Below are 23,289 nucleotides of genomic sequence, written 5' to 3' on the forward strand. Positions count from 1 at the left end.
CCAAAATCCAATAACAATCAAAAAACACTGACAGCTCAGGTAGCAGTGATGGTGACCACAAACAGCAGAAGGAGTCAGATCAGTCAGTGTTCTTCATGACAGAGACTCATTGTTTTTATATTAATCTGTACTTTTCAGGTGGTGGGAAGCTTTCTGTAGGAACTGGCACATGGACTCTCATATCATATTTAAACACTCTCTCTGGTCCGTGTTTTGGGTGGAGTAAGTGCAACACTTTTATTTAGAATTTGCATTATAAATTAGATCCTTCATGGCTGTGTTTACCCTGTAGATTTAGGAGGATTATTGTAGAATAATCACTGGATTGTAAATACATTGAATTTAGTTTTTAGATCTGCTTTAGTTAAGAGTATTAAGCAGTTTCTTATGCATGAGTCATCCAGTCTATATCAACCCAAAAAATAAAACCACACAACTTTGGTAAATGAATGAAATCCCAAATGTAAGTGAGGAACATTAGATTTTTTTTTACATCCTGAGACTGCAAATCTATCTTTGGTTCATTGCCTAACCATGCCATTAATGATTTCTTCCTCTCTTGCACACTGAACATGTTGTAATCTCTTATTTAATCCCTCTAATGGTTGTATTCCTTTTTCTCTCTCTAATTGATTACTGGGGCTACTGCATAAAGTGTGTTACCTGAAAATCCCTGCACCTGAGTTCAACAGGTCAGCAGCAACCATGAGCCAAGTTTACATCTGGAAAGGTCACTAGGTCAAGCATATTTTTGAGTTACGAGCCTTTCTCAAAGGAAACTTAAGCTGTTTCATGGATTTGAGTTTAGCAGGAGACAATGCAGTAAAACACAAAGCTAGTAGTATCTTCATTGTCTTAAGAGGCACCTGTTCTTTGGAAGTGCTGTAAAATTAGAACTGTCAGTGCAGGTAGTTCAGCAATAGAGCTTAATGTGTTTAAAGTGCACAGTATTATCTCAAGAATCTCTTGAAATCATTTAGGGAAGGACGATTCCTTTTAGACAGGTGCTACAATAAAACGTCCTTGGTGTCTTTCTGTCTCTGTGCAGCACTGTTGCCATGAAGCACAAAAGAAATCTTCAGTGAAAATGGACATGTGACCAATGAAAAGTCAAGTCATCAAATTCTTTGCATATTTTATTTTTCTTATCATTATTTTTTTTTCAACTCACACATGTCATATTTTACATCTTTGCAATAAAACATGAATACAATAGTTTTTAGGGTTTCATAGATCCAAAAATATTTAACCTTTTTTTGGATACGTAAGTTGAACCTGTCGATAGAGTATGTGCATGTGTGCATTTGATCAAGATGGCTTCACACATACAGTACATCTCACATTTCATTCCCCGCTCCTCCCTCCATTTCCCACCTCTATCAGCTACAGAATCATGATATTGCTTACAACTGTGAGGTTGTAAAACTTAATAATCACACATGAGCTCAACGTTTTAAATACAAACATCAATGCACAAATAATCCCGTAGGGAAAAATGGACCTAAACAAAATGGCAGCCGACCAGAAAGAACCAAGCTAATAAATAATGATATGTGATTGGTGCAAAGTGCAAATACAAAACAAACTTTTACATTGATTTGATTCTCTTTTTTTTTTAAATAATCAACAAATGTGGGTAAGTGAAGGTTTCCTTTGCGGTTTCAGTCTTATTCAGCTGATTAAGTCTCCCACCAAGCCTGAACCAAGACTATATGTACATATTTGACAAAACAATCACCAAATATACAAAGGAAATCACGTCAGTCTTGTGGTTGTCATCCGTGGTGGCACTGGCAAGACCCCTTTATCATTACCATCTCCGGCAAAACAATCACCATCCTTGACACTGCTGTTATTACCATCAGTCTTGTCAACATTATAATAATTATTACACAATATTTTACATACAGCAAGTCATTAATAAATTAAAGGTGATAAGCGCAGTTTGTGTAGTGAAAGAACAAGTGTAGACTCTGAAGGAAGCAGAGCCTTATTTACATAAAAATCAGACTTAACCCAGCTGTGGGTAAAAGAAACAAATAAAATTAACATTAGAAAATGAAATAAAACCTGATAAAATCAAATAAGGTAAAATTAAACAAAATCAAAACCCCCAGGCAATTTTTCAAGGGTGAATTTAAGATCAAGCCAATAGCACCGGTTTTTGAATAGTGGGTGGGGCTGGTTCACTTCTGACCATTTCTAATCAGTTTAGACACATTGAAGGAGTCTTAATTCATTGTCCACCCAAATAATTCCTAGTCTGAACTCCCCCTCAAAATGAAAAAGTATAGAACAAAATTTTAAAACAGGGGAAAAAAAAGAAAAGAGAGAGGAAAAAAAAAAAAAAAAAAAAAAAAAAACTTAGGTTCATTGTCTGTGAAGCATTAAGCGTACCAGGAACAGCAACTGCACCAGTCCTGTGAGTGGTACGGGTATGATCGACCTCTACAAGGTCTGCTTGACTTGCTCTTTTTCCCCCCTTTCTGCAGTCTGTCTATTTTATTAGCAGGTTTTGGTGTGTATCTCCGGGGTATTATGTGTCTGTGGTTACACACGTGCATGTACTTACACGTATGCACGGAGGAAGTTACTTCCAGCAGCGCCGCCGCATTCCTCAAATCAAGTAAACTTCTCAACGGAATAAGAGCCTAAGGTCCGGTACTTGTTTTTCCTTCCTCTCAGTACCTGTAGTTTTCCCCCCATGTTGCGGATACACAGCAGAATGCATCGTCTCCTTTCCCACTTGTTCTCCTCTCCTCTCCACCCTCTCCTCGTCCTCAAGCTGTCCACCTCAGTACCTGTTCTGGTGTTCGTAGTGCCAGCGGTTGAAGTCTATGTTGAACGCCACAATGCTGCCGGACGCCATGCCAGTGATCAGGGTCCTGAGAGCAGAGCACACAAAAAGCCACATCTGTAAACCCAAACTACACATATTCTCTGTGAAATACACCAAACTGTTGACTCATTGTACATTTCCTTAGGCCTGGGATATCATCTGAGGTTTGGGTAACATAACTGCCTCATTACAGATCAATCTGTATTCTCTGCTGTTCCCTTGGAGGCGACCCACTTTCCCCAACAACAGTAGTTCTTAAGAAAACACAGCGCCCTGAATTTGGCTGGCTTCTTATAAACGGTCACACTGCCTCTGTCACAGTGCCGCCCAGTCTGTTTTACCTCTGGTCATGTGAGAGGTCCATGGCACGTATGCCGGCGTCACAGCCCGGGTAGATGTAAAGCTGTTTGAAGTCGCACGCCTGCCACACCTCCACAACTCCATTATCACCTCCTGTTACCAAGTTCTGTCCGTCGCTGCTCAACAGGATCGCCTGGAGAGAGGAGAGCAACAAGAGAGAGGTTAAAGGAAGATGAAAGGTTGCAGTGTGTCCGGCAGCAGTGTATTGCATTGTTAATAAGTAAACAAGGAAAGTACTCATGCATAAACATACACCAACGAAATAATATTACATTATGTTGAAATAAACACTATCGGCTCCGACAGCCTTACCCGTGTGGAGTCGTTGACCTCCATTTGTGCCAGCAGTTTTCCATTTATGCTGAAGTTGCAGAAGCGGCCTCTCTCATAGTAGATGATGCAGTGGCCTTCGCTGGACACTGAGATGAGGCGGGGCCGCTGGCACAGCTCTGGCCCCTCCAGGGCCCTGAGCAGGTCCCCTGTGATAGTGTGGACCAGGCACGGGCCCTCTGAGGAGCAAGGCCGAAGCAAGTTAGAAGAAGAAGTTATTTTTTTGGTCATGGTGAAGTTAGCTTTGATGTCATGAGGTCAGTTATCAGTGTTTACTTGTTTAGAAAAATATCAGCTCAACCTCTACAATAAATTCAGAAAACAAAATTTGGGAACAAGGTAGAATAAATGGAACATTTCCAGGACAATCTCAATGGAAAATTTCTCTTTGGCACAGACAGACATAAAAAGACACACAAACCTTTAGCTCCACTGATGACCAATCCCAGCTCTGCACAGACAGACACACACACCACCTCGTGGTCATGTCCTGTCAGTACTGCCCTGGGAGCAGGATAGTCACCTAGAAGAGAAAACACAGTCACATACACATCACCACAAAGCTCTGGTAAGAAGCTTCCCATGACTGAAGGGCTGCAGTGTCTGAAGTTATTTCTGAACTATAGGAACATACTCATGTACACACACGGAGACACACCACACCACCACTCACTGTTATTAGGGTTGTCCCCTATGATGTGGTGCCGTCCACTCCAGTACCACAGAAGAAGAGTGGCGTCTCTGGAGCCTGACACGATGTAGCAGTCTCCTCCGATGTAGGACTCTGACCTAGCCAGACACGTCACCACATCCCAGTGGCCGAAAACTATCTGGGTCAGCTTTCCTGCGGAGAGGAAGGAGGAAGACGGCTAAGCCAGTGTGTGCCTTCTATTCATACTTTTGGAGGCCACGGTTGTTTAACTTCCAGGATAAAAATACACATCACCTGATTAAATCTCCGCACTAATAAATACAGCAATGCGTATTTCAAGAAAGAGCTCTTCAAATCTCCCCTAGATCAATAAACCAAAGAAACGCACATAAAACGTCTTATAAATAATACAAAACCTACCAGTTTCAGTGGAGTAAACACGGAAACTCTTGTCCCAGAAGCCACAGACCAGGATGTAGCGGTTGTCGGCGGTAACCACAAAACAGTGTGTGTTGATTTGGATGCTCTGGTCCACCAGGTCAGTGATCTGACGCTTGTTTACGCCTGAGTTGTTTGCTACGTGGGTGAGAGATGTGGTAAGTTAATGAGGGCATATCAATGCAAGACAGTTAACAAGCTACTTAATGAACTCTGTTAACCTTTCTGGATAGCTCCTTACTCAGGTGAGTGTTTTAAGCATCTTCAGGTCAGGGTTTTAAGACTGTGTGTACATGAGTTTCCAGTGTATCATATAATAAACTGCCTTCAGTCCTGCCATTACTGACTTGGTTGTCTTCATTATCTGCTTACAGAAAAAGTCCTTAATATTATTATTAATGACTGCTAGTAATGTTGTAGACGTTGTAATTTAAGACAGTATATCTTATGAACACATCTGGGTGGAAGTTTTTAGTTTTTGCCAAACAGGTAAAACTGGTAAAACCTGCTGTGCACTGACCTATGAGAGGGTCCATCTCAATGGGCAGATGATGAGCCTGTTCTAGGGAGTATCCCGGAGCTCCACGGAGGCCTGAAAGATCATAACAGTAACACATACACACATACGGTGAAGGGTAAATGCTAAACTACGTCCTCTCACATAATCAGGTGGTCTGATGCGGGTCTATGTTACAAAATAAGCGCAATCAATAACAAAACTCACTTGAACTGCCCTATGACCCGCTATAATCACTTTAGCAGAGTTAATTACACCTAGCCTGCTGTGCTAATGAGGCAATTAATGAGGTTAATGGAGGCTTTAATTAACAAATATTTCTATGTCAACATGCAGGGTGTGGATAAAATTAAAGTACAATTTAACAAAACCAAAAACTACAGGTTCTGCACTGAGTCTATGAGCAGTACAAGCTTCCATAAATTCATCTTAATTGCATGCCAATTACAATTTCCAAAGTTATGCCTTTAAATTGCATTTGTCTGACAAACATCTCAAACAAAGACAAAAAAACAATCCAAGCAAACAAAAATGCTCAAAGTTATTCCATTTCTAAAAGAGAAAAGCAACAAATCTTCATTAGTGTCTGGCATTTGCCCTTGAGAAAAAAAAACAAACAACTAATGATAATTAAAATTGCTGCTGTTGCTTCACTGATTAATCGACCAGTCTTTCATCACCATTATGAACTCTGTGTGTTCTTGAATTATCAAGGGATTGTAAAAGTATTGTTTCAGAAAAGTGCTAAAAATCCAGTCACATTATCCCCTAAACAGATTAAATGTTTAGTGTGAAGTTTGGTGTGAAGTTTGTAATATACTATTAGTTGTCTACAAATACAGAAATGACAGCTAAAATAACAAAAATGAAATGCTCCACTCCTCATTAAAGTTAAACTTTAAAAATGTGTATAACTGAGGATTTGGTGGTTCTAGCTCCAAGCTTAGATTAATTTTCTCATTATAACTAAATGGCAGTAAAAGCAATGTTGTGTCCCTTATATTGCCATAGAAACTAGGTCACAGTAACAGTATCCAACTGCAAACTAGCACCCTACACACCAGTTCCCCTCAACACATGCACTTACCGACTGTGTTGTGCCAGCGGTTGACTGCAAACAGCCGGCTACACGTGACGGTGACGGCTGCTGGTATGCTGAGGTGGGGGAGTGTGTTGGCTGCGACGTGTGTGACGGGGGAATTGGAGGGGAACTTGAGCACCATGATGACATCCTGCTGCATCTGATCCTTAAACATCAGAGGGCTCTGGGGAAGGAAACACTGGTGAGACAGACAGAGAAAGAGACAGGGACAGAGAGGGAGAGGAAGAGAGAAGGGCGGGGCGAGGAGGGAAGGTCGGAGGGAGAGGAGAGGAGAGGGGAATGGAGACGGAGGAAGAGGGAGAGACAGATGGGACAGAGGGAAGGAAGGGAAAAGGTATATTAGTGGGAGCACAGGGTCAGAGCAGGTACACACACTGAGGGTGGCTCTAGGCCCAGGAGAGGAGGTGGAGGCACTGGTTTGGTCGGGGGTTCAGGACTGACAGGTTTGGGTTGACATGGATGGCTCTGATGTGGAGACACTGAGGCCTCGTGCTGCTGAGGGTAGCAGGGAGGACAGAGAGGCTAAAACCACGTCAGGACTTGCTTTGAAAAAAACATCATTACATAAACTTGTGTGTAATATTATTTCATAAATCCATTTACCTCAGTAAGCCAGGCATACCGATGGACGATGCTAAGCTAAGCTAATATCAAATGGTGTACAGGGCAAAAAACAGTTCAATATCAGCACATACAAACCCTTGAACTAGCTCTGCAGCTGAGGTCTGAGATGTGTGCACAGCATACAGAGAGTATGACTGCAAAACCCAAAATTTAAGAAAAAAATCTGCTTGGGGACACAAGGATTTCTCACCAGGTGCATGGCAGAGGAGCGAGGTGGGTGTGGCTCTATCAACAGCTGGGAGGGGATCTGACCGCACAGCTGAATCTGCATCTCAATAACCTACAGAGACAGAGATGACGGTAGAGGAAGAGGAAGGTCACACACTTTTGAGAGACAAAAAAAAAACCAAAGTCTGGAGAGTCACATACTGTATGTCCCCCTAGATGTTCTTTACTCTCCCAATACAGAATGAGGGGGAAATTGCTGCGCTGTAAAAATGTATCGTTAGAAACCAACCTCACGTTGCGCAGCATCTAAATTGTCTAGGTTGACTGCTCCCTCGTAGGACAAAAAGTTGAACACGTTGAGGGCTCGGACAGCTTCTGGCCCCCGCTGCTTGTAGCCAAATATTAGATCAATCCACTGATGAAGCTGGCATGACACGAACTCGCTCTCCAACGCCTGGTCACAGGTAGAGAGAGACAGAGAGAGGTCAAGAATCCGCTCAGTGTCTCTCCGGTGGATTTAAAGGCAGAGACAAAAGACTTCTCCAAGCTTTTTATATTCTAGAAAACACTTGTCTGCGTCTCTCACCATCCGGTTAATGCGGACAAAGTCTTCGGGTTTCTTGGCCCAGGCAGGGAGCTCCACGTCACAAACAGGAACTCCATCATCGCGCATCCCGAGCTCATACTCATTACTGTTGACAAACATCTCAGGCAAATAGTAGAACTCTGGGATCAGCTCCTAGTGGACACAAGAGATTCACATTGTGTTTTTCAACAACATTCAACAACATTATCTACCGAAGCTGACACACACACACACACACACACACACACACACACACACACACACACACACACTGTTTTCACCAATATTTAGTTAATACCCTCTAGAACTTACAATACTTTCAGAGATGAACTTCACTCCAAAATAAGTTATTTTAGGTTCTTCAGAGAAGTGGTTCTGAACTCATTTGACTTTTAAAGTGAAATACTACAAGTACGAGTATGAGCAAAATGAATTTTTTATATCGTGGCCTTGTCTGGAATTCTGACACACGAACTGAATCCAGGGCTTTGGACAACCAGTGGATCTTCAAGTACAGCTATACTACACCCCATTAAATTCAAACTAGAACTAGAATGGCACTAAGCAGAGCACAATACCTCTGCCAAAGCCATATAATCCTACACACCTCTGCCTATTGTGCAAACTCATAGATCTCAACACCATAAATATGTCTGATTTTGATATCATGACCAGTGGATTATTTCCTAAGAAACTGATGAAAATGTTGAAAAGTGCTCCATCTCTCAGTGGTAATGAAAGTGAAAAATATGAATCCGCCCCTTTAACTGGATCCAAACCAAAATCAAATGAGTTCTTCCCTGACCCATGCCCTATGCCTCCACTAAGTTTGGTGCAAATCAGTTCATTACTTTTTTTTTGCATAATGCTACTGACAGCAATATTTGGCAACATTATGTTTTCAAACATGAAAACATTTTAACCTAGTTTGCAGAAAACCACAGTACTTTCAACACCAATGTGTTTTCAGTTATGTGTCTAAGCACTGACTGATCAAAGGCTGAGTTTACTGTTTTCCAATAATCTCCACCAGTCACCTCGGTGGGTCTTCAGGAACACTGACCTTGACATCAGCTGTGTCCCTCTGACAGTTCCTCCACGCGCGGCCGATGCCAGAGAAGGCCCTCTCTGGATGGTCAAACTTGCTATCATTGGCGTTGAGGAAAAATGTGGTGAAAGGCTCCTACGGGCACAAGAACAGACAAAGTCATTTCAAAAGAAGCTGTTTGTTTAAATACCTGCTGAGGGTTATGGTTTGTAGGTGTCTCAAGTGGGCACTCACTATTCTGAGCATCCACATCAGCGTTGAGTGAGCAGTAGAGTATAGGGTTGTATAGTGGTGAGGAGGCGTGCTGTCGTCGTCCCACGTCTCGTAGCGTTCTGCATAAAATGCTGCTCGCTTGGGATTCAGTGCACCGATTGGCTGGAAGTAACCAGGGACACAATCAACAATTATTATTATTAACTCTGTTTGTATATGAGCGGTGCTACTTGACCGTTTTTGGCTTTTACAGTATACAGTAGTGCAATATTACAGTAGTAGCACATACATAATTCACTGGAAAAGTGCAGTAAGTGTCTAAGTGCTCTCACCTTGGAGAGGTCTCTGAAGTTGCCAGGTAGAGTGAGATCGAGCTCCTCTGAGTCATAGTTGGTCAAGACCCAGGGGAAGATGGGGTACTGGTTCAGATCATTATACGTCCTCCCTACAGGGATAAAACATGGATGGGAGAGGAAGAAAGTAACAAAGTGGACGTTTAGACACAAGGCTATTCCATTTTAGTTGTCACAAGACGGAACCATACTGTGACAACATTTTTCTTGTTATATGTATGAATACACAGCGTGGTTACTTAGCATTAACAGTTTATTACGACATCACAGTTTGACATTAACAGATTAATACATACTGCAACATGATTATCCAAACTAGGAAAAAAGTGATTTACAACCCCACTGCAACTAATTCTCAGGCTTCAAAACCTCCACACCTAATAAACTGGGCTCATGCTCCAACATTTAATTAATGAGGCTAATTTCTGAGCAAAGATTAAGTGCCAGACTGATATTATACTTACGCCAACCAAGGTTGTATGTTAGTGTGATAAAAGACGATCCAACAGAGAGTGAGGCATAAAAGTACAAGCTGTTAACAACCTGCTACATGCCAGCAAATGCAGAGGCTTTTATACAATTTTTCACTGGCTGTCATTTATAGCTGCCTAGATGTGTATTGCAAATTATTAACAATTGTTTTTTGTATGTATCTGTATTTACAGGTCACACTTGTGACAATCAGCAGCTGAGCTGGTGCTGTAACTGTGTTGTTTATCTTACTCCAATTTTCTGGTTTCTTTATGCTCTTATGGCTTCGTTATTCTTGCACATGGAGAGAAATACAAACAAGTCTGCAATCTCTGGCTGTGCGGTTATTTTTGAACAAGACAACACAACAGGAGCCGTCAGGGAATCAAAATAAAGTCATATCAGTAAAATTGTCACAAGAAATAATCTACAAACTGTCAATATTACAAGGCAGAAAGTGAGAAAATTAGTGTTCGATCAACAAATTTGAAGGTTTGGTCTGAGGAAAAAGAAAGACAGGGTTGTGTGTTTGACTGCTAACTCGTTCACTCACAGTAACAGATTTAGCAGAACGAGAGCTCATGAAATATGACAGTGAACTTTACCTGCAATGGTGTTGAGGAACATGAGGTACTCAAAGTTGGAGATCTCTCTCCTCTGCCAGCGCTGCGTCATGTTGGACGACTTGAAGAGCTGACGAGGGGTTGCCAAGGAAATCCGCCTGAGACGCACACAAATATTGAAATTGATTTCCTTCTGCCATTCTGACAGAGAACAGCAGTGAAGTAGCTGACTACACCTTGCACCTACCTGGCCTGTGGGAGGCCATAACTCGTTCCTACCCCCACACGTGGGAGACTGTAAACCACCCTTTTGACTGTGGCCTGGTCAGGGAAGTTAAACATCACAGACGCTGGAGAGAGGAAGAGACAACATACAGTCAACATGTTGAAAATGTAGAGTCTATCACTCACCATAACAACAACAACAATATAGTATATACACTTTATACAGGGACATTATTTTGAGTGGCTGCACAGGAAATAAACCAGGAGCACAGGCAGTGTTAGTGCTCTTCATTCTGACCATAGCAGACAATAACAAAGCACTCCATTGAAGAAGGAAAGATTGAGTATCATTATACTTGGAATGATAGTGTTGGAAAGTCACAAGAAAGAAAACATATTTACATAAAGAGGTTATACTCCATTAATATGCACTTCACTCTGCCCTTACTGCGTCTGCAGTGCTATTCTAATGTTTTTATCCTAACAGTGTCTTAATTTAATGTTTCACTTAGTACTTTCTGCTAGCACGGCCTAGTTTTAAAACATTTTTAACACCATTTTGATATTTATTTCTAAATCCTCACACCACAGTCACTATTGGTATCAGCTTCACTTTACTATTACTAGCAAAACCAACTAAAACCATTTTCTAGAGATCCTCAATGAATTTATTAATTGATAAATACTACCAGTGGCTAGGGATTTATGCCTCTAGGCTTGTGGTAGCAGATGCACTGTGTTGATGAATCAATAGATGTCAGTATTTTAATGTGAGTGAAAAGAAATTTGCAGCTTACTTCTGTTAGCCATGAAGACCTCTAGTCCAGTGTTCTGCAGCAAGTAGCGTCTGGAAAACACAGCTCGGATCTCACTGAACATCCATTTGCCGTGCAGGCCCTCTGAGTAGGCCAGTACCTGTCGAGGACGAGTGTCCGTTGGAAAAGATGGACATGAAGAATGATCTACATGTACAAATGAACCCCAAACTATTTGCATTAATAAGTGAAAAGCAGTAAGTAAATCTAGTATCTCCTTTCCCTGCACTGAACAGTAATAAACGAAGACAGGTTGCCCTCACTTTAGCATCAGTCTTCTTGAATGTAGAATCCTCTTCATCCACCTCAAAGTAGATCTCAGTAGTAGTGATGGACAGAGTGCCTCGAGCCACCACCACTGGAGCTACTAACTGAGCTGGGGTACTGAGAACCACAGGGCCTGGGGGCGACAGAGGTATTCATCAGGTGTTGATAATTCACAGGTAGGTAGTTAGGTCTTCATGGTACTGACAGGATCATAGTACACAATCATCCGACACATAATAGATAATTAAATGGCACACATAATATAATAGAGTCATTTCATGTTAGTTAAGATTGATCATTTATTTGCTTCTTCTACTTTATTACTCTCGTAAAAAAAAACTAAAACAATCGTGTGTTTAAGTCATAAGGGAGCCACTGGATTAAACTAGGTGTCTGGTTTGATTTGCATCAGTTTTTAGTAAATTATGATGATATTTTATCATCAGAGTCAGATAAATCAGCTGGATGGTTAGAGCAGCCGCAAAACTTTCAAAAGTCCAACTTGCCTTTGGAGGTAAAAAGTCTTGGACGGAAACGTACTAAAAACAAGAGTCACATATAGTTTGCTGTTAAGTCGTACTTTAGCATAATGTCTGTGTGTGTGTCTGTGTATGCATCTTACCTGCAAGGTTATCAATCTCTTTCTCCTGCAGGAGGCTGACAGCGTCATCGTCTCCCTCCAGCATCAACTCCGCCTCTGGGTTCTGGGTGACCACTGACTGGCTGCGGAAATTCTTTTTGGACTTAAGCCCCTCCTCTTCCTCTTCTGTACCTGTGTGAGTGTGGTTTTAAATGAGTGTGTGGAGTTTATGCGCACACAAAAAGCAGATACTGACCAAGTACGACACAATGACATTAGTACACATTACACACCGTAGTCCTCCAGAGCTTTGAGTGACACGTCGGCGTGAGTGGATCCAAAGGCATTTCGCACAAATCTCCGTCTCCTCCTCAGGTCGTCCTCCCAGTAGTCTAGACGCCAGAAGTCATGTAATTGGCTGACGGTTTAAGAAAGGAAGGAGCAAAGATGAGTCATGTCAGTGGTGGGAGGCAAACAAGTGGTGCATTTTGGGAAAGTAAAGTTAAAGACTGAGTTGAAGCTTAAGTCACAGGTGACATTTATGAAAGTAAGTTTCAAAACTAATTTCCTACAGCGAAGAAGCTCTTCTTTATTGGGATAAAGGGCAGCATATGACTACAGGGGAGAGATTGAATAACCTTTCCATATTGGCAAACACCAATAACTGGCTTTAAGAAAAAAAAAAAAACATTAATTGACTCATGTACCCTATGGAGCTGAGGGGTTTTCTTTAACAGATGATAAGTAAGATTTAGTCACACAAGTGTGATTAAAATTTGGCCAAATGTGAACGAACATTAGTTTTTTTATCTGAGTGCAAGAGGCGTTTATTAACAGCCTGCATGTTGTGGTATACAATTGACTTCATCAGCAGTGACATGAGGAAGACAGGCGTCAGATGCTGCATGTCACATGTCCTCAAATTAAATCACATGTCCTCAGACTAGCTGCCAGCCTGGAGGCAGATCTGGATAACAAGCAATCATTGAGGCAATGTGTGTATGTGAGTGCGCTAAATAAGGACATCAGTCTCACACAGCCACCAGGCAGCTGTCTGCGTGTGCGGTAGCTGATATACAATAAATTATGTTAAGATTGTTTCACAATTCCTGGTTTAAATTGACCAGAGTATGTTTTATAAAAGTGTTTGCTGCTTTGCCGTGATCATAGCCACAACCTGAAAACTGCATGATGTGAAGACTGTGACATGAAGCTGATGACACTTTACTGGCCTATGAATTCATGGTGCAAATGACTACTTTTCCCATATTTACACAAACTAGAATCACTGCCTCGTGGTTGTATGCCTCTGCCAGCCAGCTGCAAGAAATATGGTCACAATTTCCTCCTCTGTTCCCGAGTTATTAGAAAAGTGTTTTTACAGACCATTATGATGTCGCCATTTCATAATTTTATCCTATTAGACATTTGTGTTAAATTTTGTTAAACTTTGCAAATGACTTCTTGAGTTACATCCATGAGTCCAGGTGGACGTTTGGGCCAAATGTGAAGAAATTCCCTTCAGGAACATCCTGAGATATTGTGTTTACAAGAATGGGACAGACGTGAGGTCATAGTAAAACCAAAATCTAATCAGTTGTACAGACGTACAGACAGACTGACAACCCGGCTTAATAATCACTACACATTCAGACACCATTCTCTCATTATATGCAAGAAGCGTTCCATGGGAGCACTCAGCCAGCGTAATGTCTCCTGTTAAATGACATCCTGTGTAATGGTTAATCTAAAAACGTCCCTGAGTATAATTTGACACGCAGTTCCTCTCACCTCTGTGACATTGTCCCCCACGCTCCGTGCTTATTGGTCAGGATGTTTAGGATCTTCTGTTTCAGCTGGTTAGCCGTCACATGATCTCTGTGCTTAGCGGCGCTGATGAGGTGATCGCACATCTTCTCCTCTTCTCTCCGGTCCGCGGCGTACTGGGCACAGTTCGACTGGAGAGGAGAGTGGGGCGTTTAAGAGGCAAACAGTGAAAATCTGTTTAAATGCACTAACTGGGGGGTGATATTTACTAAAAGCCCACAAAAACAATGAGCATTACATATTAGCCACTTCACATAACTTTTCACTTGTACCACATATAGTGACTAACAGCAGTGTCGCTCTGTGGGTTTACCTCAAATTCAGCATGTTTGTGAACATCCTCAGCCCTCTGTCTGTTCAGGATGAACTCTGCCTCATTGGCAACACGCACAATATGATCCTTCATGGCGTGGCACAGCAGTCTGGTGAAGGAGTGAGAAACACGGGGGAGTGATAAACATTACAGGCATTAGTAACAGCTCCATTTAGAAAAAAATGAATTCCCAACAAGAGTGAATTCAAGCAAGTTCTTCCTGATATTGTACACTTTTCTAAATTACATCAGGAAGACTGGTCCATGATTTGCTGCTGAAGCTTATTCTATGTATGTATGGGTAAAGAGTATGTTTAAAAATCATACACCTTTTTTTTCTTTTGACGAGTATTTATCCTTTTATCCTGTTGTTCTTTAATTAAGTTTTGCACCAACACTCCAATAAACACTATGGTCTACAAAAAAAAAAAAAAAGAATTGCAGGGACTGAATATAGACCAGCACAAATCAGCAGTAAACCTAATTGCACTCTAATGATTTGACTTCCCACTGAACACACATGGCAGTGTGCACTTATCCTGGCAAGGTTCTCATTAGGGCTCTATCATAGCCATTAGTTGTTAAGCACTGATAACAGCACTGGCGTTAATGTGTGAATCACAGGGAATTATGTGGGGTGATAATCAGTCACTGTGATGGATTACCTTCCCTCATTGATGAGCTCAATGAAGGCCAGTCCAGCGTTCTTCTGAATGGAGTTCTGCCACTCCTAAGTGTAGAGGACACAACAAAATTAATATGGTAGGGGTAGGGAGTTTGGGTGATTCACATGGATTAAACCTCCATCATCATATGTGTCACTTTATACTGATATTGTACATTTTCTGGAGATTTAATTGACCGTTTATAGATCAAAACACCAGATTTAAATGTGTCTTTTTGGCTAAGCTTGCAATGAAACACCTAAAATATCAAGATATTTATAAATTTGCAACATTGTCCACAATAGCCTAATGTACATTGTGTGAGGTTTGGTATATACTGAACAATAAAATTCCTCTCAAATGTCCACTGTATATATTGTCCAGTCCTGCTTGAAAGAGCTGGGTGGGTTGTTTTAATTAATAAGTTGATCAGTGTGTAAAAAGTGTCAGTAAATACAAAGATAAAAACAGCTTAATTCAAGAGGAAATATAGTTTCATAAGGTACCATCTGCAGTTTAAAGGTACACTAGAACAGAACTACTCAAAATGAGGATGAAAAAACAGCTTAAGAGCTCTGCAAGTGTTGATGAGGACACACCCGTCTAAGAGCATGTGAGTGTTTTATGTGTTTGTGCATATGAGAGTGGAGACTTCTGAGAAGGATGAGAGTGTTGCTGAAAGCCTAAAACTATCAGAGCTCCATTAGCACCACTAGCTCTTAGGGCTGTGAAGGACACATGGGAGCATCTCCTGTTACATCCCCTCATCCACAGGATCAATATCTGGGCTAGGGTTCGCTCTCCTGAGCCTCTAATGTCAGACAAGGCCGGAGCCGGGGGTAATACTATACATGCTGACGAGCAGCCAGCCAGGAAGAGTGGAGGAGAGGGAAAGGGAGTGGTGAGAGGAAACAGCAGTGTAGAGAGTGGAAGAAGATGAAAGCAGTTGCTACTGAAACTCAGAGGTAAAATGGACCAGAAAAGCACAGGTGTCTGAGGGTACGGGAGAAGAAAGCAAAGACCATGGTGGTAGAGATGAAGAAAAAGAAGAGCAAGAGGAAAGAGATGAGGGGCTCCTTCAAAGACATGAGCTCTTGAAGACAAACTTCATAGCATAAGGAAAAAACCACTGGTCACCTACGCCATCTGGGGAAAGCTCTGTGGCGGTAAGTGCCTCTCTTCTCAAGGGTTTTTCAGGAAAACAGAGATACTGGCTTTGAATGCAAGTTAGATAAATTATGTGATTTAAAATCCAGGACAGGAAGAGTTCATGTGCATGTGATTAGCATGGAAAATTCTTTTTTTGAAGCCTTGATATTGATGAGGGAAAACTATGGTGTGATGATGCATATAAGCTGATATTATATTACATCTGCAATGCGCTCATCACAAAGCCGACCCTGCCTCTGCGGGCAGATCGATAACTCCACAGCTTCCTGTGTGCATTCAAGTTAGCCAATTACTGTGGGTCTTAAAAAAAAAAACAACCAAAAAATGTTGAGAATGAATTAGAAACGTGTCAAATGAGGACAAATGTTTCAGGCTTTGTGTGGAGACAGTACATACAGGGACAGAGAGGACGAGTTACCAACCTGAGAACAGAGCAGCATTACCAGCTCCACCACGGACGTGCTAGACTTCATACACACCAGACCTGCAGCACAAAGACATACAGCACAGTCAGGAGCATCTCTTTCATTCTCTCTGACACACACACACGCATGCGCGCACACACACACACACACACACACACACCACAGCGAGACGCAAAAATATCATCAAAGATGACACTGTAGTGTCAGTGGTTTCTGCTACTGCTTACAGTCATCATAGTCAAGTTTATAAAAAGCATGCCACAGAGAAGACAGGAACAAACAGTTGAGGGAGAGAAGAAGGAGGAGGGAGAGGTGAAGAAGACGGGGAGGGAGAGGGAGGGGGGGGAGAGAGAGAGGGAGAGAGAGAGAGAGAGAGAGAGAGAGAGAGAGAGAGAGAGAGAGAGAGAGCGAGGGAGGGAGGGGGGAGGGAGCAGAGAGCGAGCAGAGGGAGAGATCAACATAGAGACAGTGGATCACAAAAACAGGACGCCAGGAAGCAGGTGGGCAGGAGGGAGGAATGCATCACATTTAGTACAGTCTATAATAGCAGCAGTGTTATTGCTAAAACTGAACATAATCTGATCTAAAAATGTCAACACTGTCTAGCTAGCTGATTGAAAATGGTGCAAAATACTGACTTCATACCTGCTTGACGAATGAGTGAAGCAGCCAGCTCAAAGACACTCACTCATTCACTCGCTCACTCCTAATCAGCCAGCATTGCACACACTCATCTCTTTTCCACTCAGTCTTTCTCATACACAAACATCGCAGTGAGGGACAGTGAATGGGGAGACTCCACAGAGAGACGCCAGTTAGAGAAAAAGGAGCCGTGTACAGCACCTGTACCTTCTATGAGCAGTTCCTGCCCATGGCTACCCAGCAGTGTCCTGGACAGGAAGGGAGCAAAGTCCACGAAAATCTCCCTCAGCAGGGGGGCCACTTTCTCCAGGGCACGCTCCAGTTTGGTGGTGATGCTGCGGTGGTAAGGAATAAGTGAGAGAGAGAGATGAGGAGAACAGGAGTAAAGATAAAAATAAGCAACACAGAGATGAGAGTAGAAGAGAGTGTGAGGAAAAAACTCAGGGGATATACAGTAGGTGGGAAAGGGAGGAAGAAAAACATGCAAGAAAGAAATGAGGAGAGATGAGCGAGAAGACAAATCACACAGACGGGGAGAGGGGAAAAAGGCAAGCCGAGAGAGGTGAGAGAGAAAGAAACAAATGTCTAAAAATGGACACAGAAGACACAAAAAATTTACAGAATCAAAGATAATGTAAAGATGGTTTGGTATGGAAGCGCTATGCCTGGGTTAGTATCGGCTGATGGTCCTACAGTTTAAAGACTAATCGCGGTGCTAATCAACTGTGAAATGTGCAAAAAAAGTTGCTTATTTTAAACTTGTCTTGTAAATACTTCACTTTTTATATTGGTGCCTTCATGAGTGTACAGGTGAAGATTACATGTAGAATAAAAAACACTCTTCAACTCTATGTTCAGTTAAGAAATGGAGAGAGTAAGGCAGGACGAATACAGCAAAGCAGGCTAAAATGTGGAGCCATGTTGGCAGTGAGGTGCATCTTCTTGGCCTTGTAAGCGTGTGATTTCTGAGACAGACCTGGGTCACTGGTGTTTACAAATGTGAATTTTGTTTTAACCTGCTCAGAGCACCGGGAGGTTAAAACAAGCACTCGAGTCGGTTTAAGCAAACCCATGCTGCACGTTATTTGCAAAGACAGTTCGACTCAGGTCTGATCTGGAGTTTTTGGGGTTAGTGTGAGAACACAGCCATGCCAGAAGTGACAGAGTTAACTGTGTAAAATATGAATAATATGTGCTGTTGGTCTAAAACAAAAGTGATGCTAAGTGTTGAAGCTGTTAGCAAAGATGTCTGTCCTTTCTCGCATGGCGTTCCGGGAACATTTAGTAAGTGGCTGGGCGTAGCAGAGGGTGTGTGGTGGAGGTGGGGCAGAGGGGGGAGGTGGGGGTGGGAGGTGGGGGCATGGGGACAGGACGAGTTTTTCTCCTTGCCTAAAACACTGTCCTGCATCTCGGGGGGCTGCCTGGAAGCCTGCCAGAGAGCTAAAAGACTTGAGCTCAGGGGGCGTCTGACCGCTGCGCAGCGCACACTGCGCCACCTCACAATAGGCACTGCAATACAAACCACACACACACACACACACACACACACACACACATACAAACACACATGTACAGACACGCACACTGATTAAGGAGCGCATGCACACGCGCGCACCCACCGGCCCGCTCCCATGCGTGTGCACTTTTAGAAGCACACGTAACTGCACAGATCATAACAAATCGTCTAACACGTCTGAGGAGAGAGTACATTGACAGAAATGTTACAGTACAAACTGCTACAATGTTAAAAGGAATTATCTAGTATTTCTTACTGTAATGCTGTTTCCTAATTATGAACAGTCTCATATTTCAGATCATCTTATATTTTACTGGTGAGTGTCAGACGCCTTCACAGAGTATGGAAACACACATAAAACACAAATTTATGTTTATGAGAAGTACTCTGAAATCCATTAGGGCTGTTGGTCTAATATAATTATTAAAGCTGGATTAATAATTGGTGATATTTTCATACTTGTTAAAACACAGCAGCCATGTTAGGGAAGAAAAAGACCATAGTGTAGACTAAGTATGATGTGTGAGCACTATATGTGAATGTGAGCATAAATACTTACTTTGTTTTACTGGACTTCAGGAAACTATTATTAGTTGATATTAGCTTGAAAAGGCAATGTCAGAATCTGTCTGATATACAGTTTAAAAGCTGGTAAGTCAATGTGGAAGTGGCACTTCTGTGACTTTTGATTTCTAGTCCTTTGTCACCCAGCACAACAGTCTAATTAGCACTTAAAGTCTGTCATTTGTTTAAAAAGTGGTTAATTACTTTAACATGTCAGAATATGTTTTGTGCCTACGTTACTCCTGACATTCTTAGAAGGTATTTATGACTAATATCAGGCATTGCTACCTGATGTAGGCCTCAAAAAGGACGTGGGTGCACCACAGTTGTTCCTGATTCAAGACAAAACTTATCTAACCTTGCTGTATCATATCAGTGATGACTGTGAGAGTGATCTGCTGGCGAGAAATCTTTGGGAAGGATGACGACTAAAGTGTGAAATGAAACAGGGACAGGAGTAAAATGGAAAAGGGACAGGCACCTGAGAAAACAGACAAATCAACGTAAAAACGAAAGCCAAGGGGAGGGGGGAAACAAAGTAAAAGCGGGAGGAGAAAGTGAATGTTTGAAGCCATTAAGAGCTTTGTGATGCTTAGAGTGCTGACCTCATATTCTCCATAGTGTCTTCTGGCATGGGTGCCACTGTCTGCACCGCTGGCAGATTCTTACTTGTTGCACCGTTGACAAATGACGAGGAGGAGGAGGAGGAAGAGGAAGCAGAGTCTGTGGCACCTAGACAGGCCGGAGAAACATGCAGGGAGAAAAAGAAAAGACAAGCATCAAAGCAACATGAATCAAGTGAGACTGAGATTAGTGTGCAGGATAGCAATAAAGGAAATGTATTAATGTCCTGATCAGTGGTGACCAAATTCAATTTAGATAGTATTTCACTGGACATGCAGCTGCTTGTCTTCTGGTAATGGCCCCCGTTTGTGAAAATAGCTTTGCAATCAATATACAGAATCCGTTCTAGGGAACGAATCCCTTCCTTGTCCATTATGCATGTATGATACAGTAAAATATGTCTGACAGGCTCACAAAGCCTTGAGTACAAATCCATTCTGCTACAATGGATCTGCTGAGTATGAAACAGCACCGATCTGCATGTCAGCTGAAGTGTATTTGATTCTTATGTTGTTAAAAAGTGTCCCTTATTAATACCATATCTGGATTGCAGAATATCGAACACATATTTTGAGTGCATCCATTTTTCCCTGCATGGAAATGTGAGAGTTCACTGAATTAACTTTCTTGTTAATGGCTCAGATATCTTATACTTTGCTGTGCTGTCTGCAGCTTCATTAATTTGGCCCCTAACTAGGCTAAAACTAATCCTGAAAGGATCTGCTGGAACTGTTGGTCTACTTTATTTCTATTCTGGTTTGTTCTGGTCGTCAAAGGACAGCAGAGAAAACGCATTACGTTTTTTTTCCAACAAGGGAAGAAATTCTGCTTCATCAGGCAGCCTTTGAATCACTTGAGGCCTTTCACCCAAACACCTTCGTCATACTGCAGGTGTCTGTCTGCTGCCTTACTTTAAATGCACACTGAATAGATGCAGTGCAACCATTAATATGAGTAAAAACATCCAGTAATAAGGGTGCTGTATCTGTGCGTTCTCTCTCACCTGTGGTGTTGATCATGCTCTTGGGCGTTGCTGTCGCAGCAGCAAAAATATTAGGTGTGCTGCCAGCAGTGGCTGCTCCGCTGGTGGTGGGTGTGCCTACTGTGTTGACTGACAGGCTGCCAGGTGGCGGCTTTTTGACCGGAACCACAACACTCCTGTAGGAGGTGAGACACAAAGGCATAAGACAAACCTGCATGCACAATATTCTTTATTAAATGCTCTCCGGTGACATCTTGGCTTTCTGGTCAGTGCCAGACTGTGTTTGAGAACAACTGTGAAGATGAATGGACAGTAGAGAGATTATAGCTTCCGCTTTGTGTGCATATTTACTACTCTGATTTATGCCACTATAACAATACTAAGAGCAACGAAAAACGTGGAACTTTTTGGAGTCAGTTTTGGGATTTCATTTGACTAATATCAAACCTATAAAATGTATTGGGCCAATACAAGCTTGCAACTAAGATTTAGGTGAGCATTCAAATATCAAGAGTGTGGGTAATCTTTGTTTAAAAACACTACTAAAATACAGTTTGTTTGTAACTATGTATTTGCCATTAATTTAAATGGACTGATGGATCAGATGTATCGAGCCTATCTGACCCACGCACACAGGCTTGATATATCAGGCAGACATCTTTGAGATAAATATGGAGCCATTCATGATCTATTATGCACACTGTTTTCAATCAATAGCTGAGCTCTCAAGGACTACCACAGAGCAGGATCAAGGAGACTGATGATTCACAAAAGATCTAAGCAGGTCATCAGTCAGTGGAAAGTCTATGTGTTCACAGTTTGGATAAGAACGGAAAATGAAAAACTCTGCACATTACTTAACAAGACTTTGCTTATCTCCTGTCAACTACTTTATCATTCAACAACAAAATCCCTGTCTCTATAAGATTTTTGTCCAAAATCATGAAATTACCTGCATCTCAGATCATGTTTCAGTATCATGCTATCACGGCGACTAGAAAGAAGCCACTGTTATTGTTTTCCTCAGGAATGTTGTGCACAGTAAATGTAAGAATCGACTAGCAAACCATTGTGCTGAATTCACAATTTCATGCTTTTCTTATCTGTGCATTACTGGAGTTTCATTCAAAAATCGATGTGACCGCTGGCATAAAAAGCACATTATGTATGCTCGCAAATGTTATCATCCAAAGGGCTCCGTTCAAATAATGATCATTTAATTGATTTCTGTGTCCATTGTTTTTCAAAAGCTGACGCACAGTAGTTTGACAAACAGCAGTATTCTAATATGCTTCAGTAAAAGATCAGTATTGGCTGGAAAAATCTGCTTATTGACAGATGTGTCAGACTGCACCGACTCTGATATCTCTGTTTTTCGGCCTTGCGCAGGTCAAACAGTAGCTGGGACTGACCTGTCGAAGGAGTGGAACTGCATGGGCAGCATGGGGTGCGTCTTGAGGGCAGGGTCTGGGTGATAGGGCGTTGGCCCAGACTCCTGTCCCAGCTCCCCACCGTCAACTGGAGCCGCCACCAGGCTTTTCAGGATCTCCTGCATTACAGAGAGAACAACAAATCTGGTGACTAAACTAAACTGAAAACCTTTTTTTTCCTAGCAATAAACATAAGCATGTTTTAACGATAACCTCAATGCAAGGAGCATATGTGGTAAAATCTTGATCCTATTCAGTCCTGGCATTCAAAATTCATCTCAGGTGATATAACTGCAACCAAGCAGCTAAAAGTACAGACGTAGCTTGATCATTCAAAACCATATCTAAAGGGGCTTCAAGGATACAAGTGACCTCAACAGTGTAAAGGCAAATTTCCTCACCACCCTGGACCACATTTATCGTGTCTTTCAGTAGAAATATACATACTCAACACATATTCAATATTGAATACAGAAATGAAATACAGTCACAAGTTGTCAGAGAAGATGCATGTTGACTACAGCCTTTCTACAAGCAGCCAGATCTGAACAGTGGTCCCACCTTGACATTGATGCCTTTGTTTGTCTGGCTAATGCTGGAGATGGACGAAGGCGGGGCTTGGCTAGAGTTGGGGGTGGAGCTGGGGTTGTGGGGGGAATCCAGAAGGCTCTCCTGTGACCTCCTGACATCGGACGACAGGCTACACAGCAGATCTGTGCCTCCTCCCCCGCCTCCTCCTCCCCCCATGTCTCTGTCTCGGTCTCTGTCTGTCTCTCTCCCGACAAGGCCGAGGCCAAGCCCAAGACCCATCTCCGAGCCGTTCAGGGACCCGGCCACGTGGCCCTCCTCCCCGATGCCTGAGTCTGTGTGGGGGAGGCCGGCCCGGGGGGAGTCGTCCACAGGGGTGGGGGTCTGCTTGTCACGGTCAGAGAAAGCTGTGGACGGGTGCTCTGGATGAATGAGGAGGAAATAAAGAATGC

The 23,289-nt window shown here is 42.3% G+C and overlaps 1 protein-coding gene across 9 annotated transcripts in view; it reads right to left on the reverse strand.

Annotated features, from left to right (window-relative positions):
* Window positions 1-1,118: 1,118 nt before the first annotated feature.
* Window positions 1,119-23,289, reverse strand: part of nbeaa (neurobeachin a) — an 86,995-nt gene continuing 64,824 nt past the window's right edge. For 3 of the 9 annotated variants that reach the window (XM_018692033.2, XM_051078451.1, XM_051078455.1), the window contains 29 exons: window positions 22,871-23,259; window positions 22,292-22,428; window positions 20,901-21,055; window positions 19,879-20,005; window positions 17,395-17,528; window positions 16,549-16,610; window positions 14,957-15,021; window positions 14,292-14,400; window positions 13,943-14,109; window positions 12,445-12,569; window positions 12,194-12,343; window positions 11,568-11,704; window positions 11,287-11,404; window positions 10,512-10,614; window positions 10,307-10,422; window positions 9,210-9,322; window positions 8,899-9,039; window positions 8,680-8,799; window positions 7,617-7,769; window positions 7,320-7,484; window positions 7,053-7,142; window positions 6,224-6,416; window positions 5,140-5,211; window positions 4,602-4,757; window positions 4,203-4,373; window positions 3,951-4,052; window positions 3,512-3,708; window positions 3,181-3,332; window positions 1,119-2,885 (listed from right to left, as the gene is read on the reverse strand). In XM_018692033.2, coding sequence (XP_018547549.1) covers window positions 2,795-2,885; window positions 3,181-3,332; window positions 3,512-3,708; window positions 3,951-4,052; window positions 4,203-4,373; window positions 4,602-4,757; window positions 5,140-5,211; window positions 6,224-6,416; window positions 7,053-7,142; window positions 7,320-7,484; window positions 7,617-7,769; window positions 8,680-8,799; window positions 8,899-9,039; window positions 9,210-9,322; window positions 10,307-10,422; window positions 10,512-10,614; window positions 11,287-11,404; window positions 11,568-11,704; window positions 12,194-12,343; window positions 12,445-12,569; window positions 13,943-14,109; window positions 14,292-14,400; window positions 14,957-15,021; window positions 16,549-16,610; window positions 17,395-17,528; window positions 19,879-20,005; window positions 20,901-21,055; window positions 22,292-22,428; window positions 22,871-23,259 — 4,010 coding nt within the window. In that variant the 3' untranslated portion in view covers window positions 1,119-2,794. Of the gene's footprint in view, window positions 2,886-3,180; window positions 3,333-3,511; window positions 3,709-3,950; window positions 4,053-4,202; window positions 4,374-4,601; window positions 4,758-5,139; window positions 5,212-6,223; window positions 6,417-7,052; window positions 7,143-7,319; window positions 7,485-7,616; window positions 7,770-8,679; window positions 8,800-8,898; window positions 9,040-9,209; window positions 9,323-10,306; window positions 10,423-10,511; window positions 10,615-11,286; window positions 11,405-11,567; window positions 11,705-12,193; window positions 12,344-12,444; window positions 12,570-13,942; window positions 14,110-14,291; window positions 14,401-14,956; window positions 15,022-16,548; window positions 16,611-17,394; window positions 17,529-18,582; window positions 18,703-19,878; window positions 20,006-20,900; window positions 21,056-22,291; window positions 22,429-22,870; window positions 23,260-23,289 lie in introns of all 9 variants that reach the window. The other 6 variants (XM_018692034.2, XM_051078453.1, XM_018692035.2 and 3 more) reach the window with 4 other exon arrangements.

The sequence above is a fragment of the Lates calcarifer genome, linkage group LG20 (assembly GCF_001640805.2).
Source record: "Lates calcarifer isolate ASB-BC8 linkage group LG20, TLL_Latcal_v3, whole genome shotgun sequence".
Lineage (NCBI taxonomy): Eukaryota > Metazoa > Chordata > Actinopteri > Centropomidae > Lates > Lates calcarifer.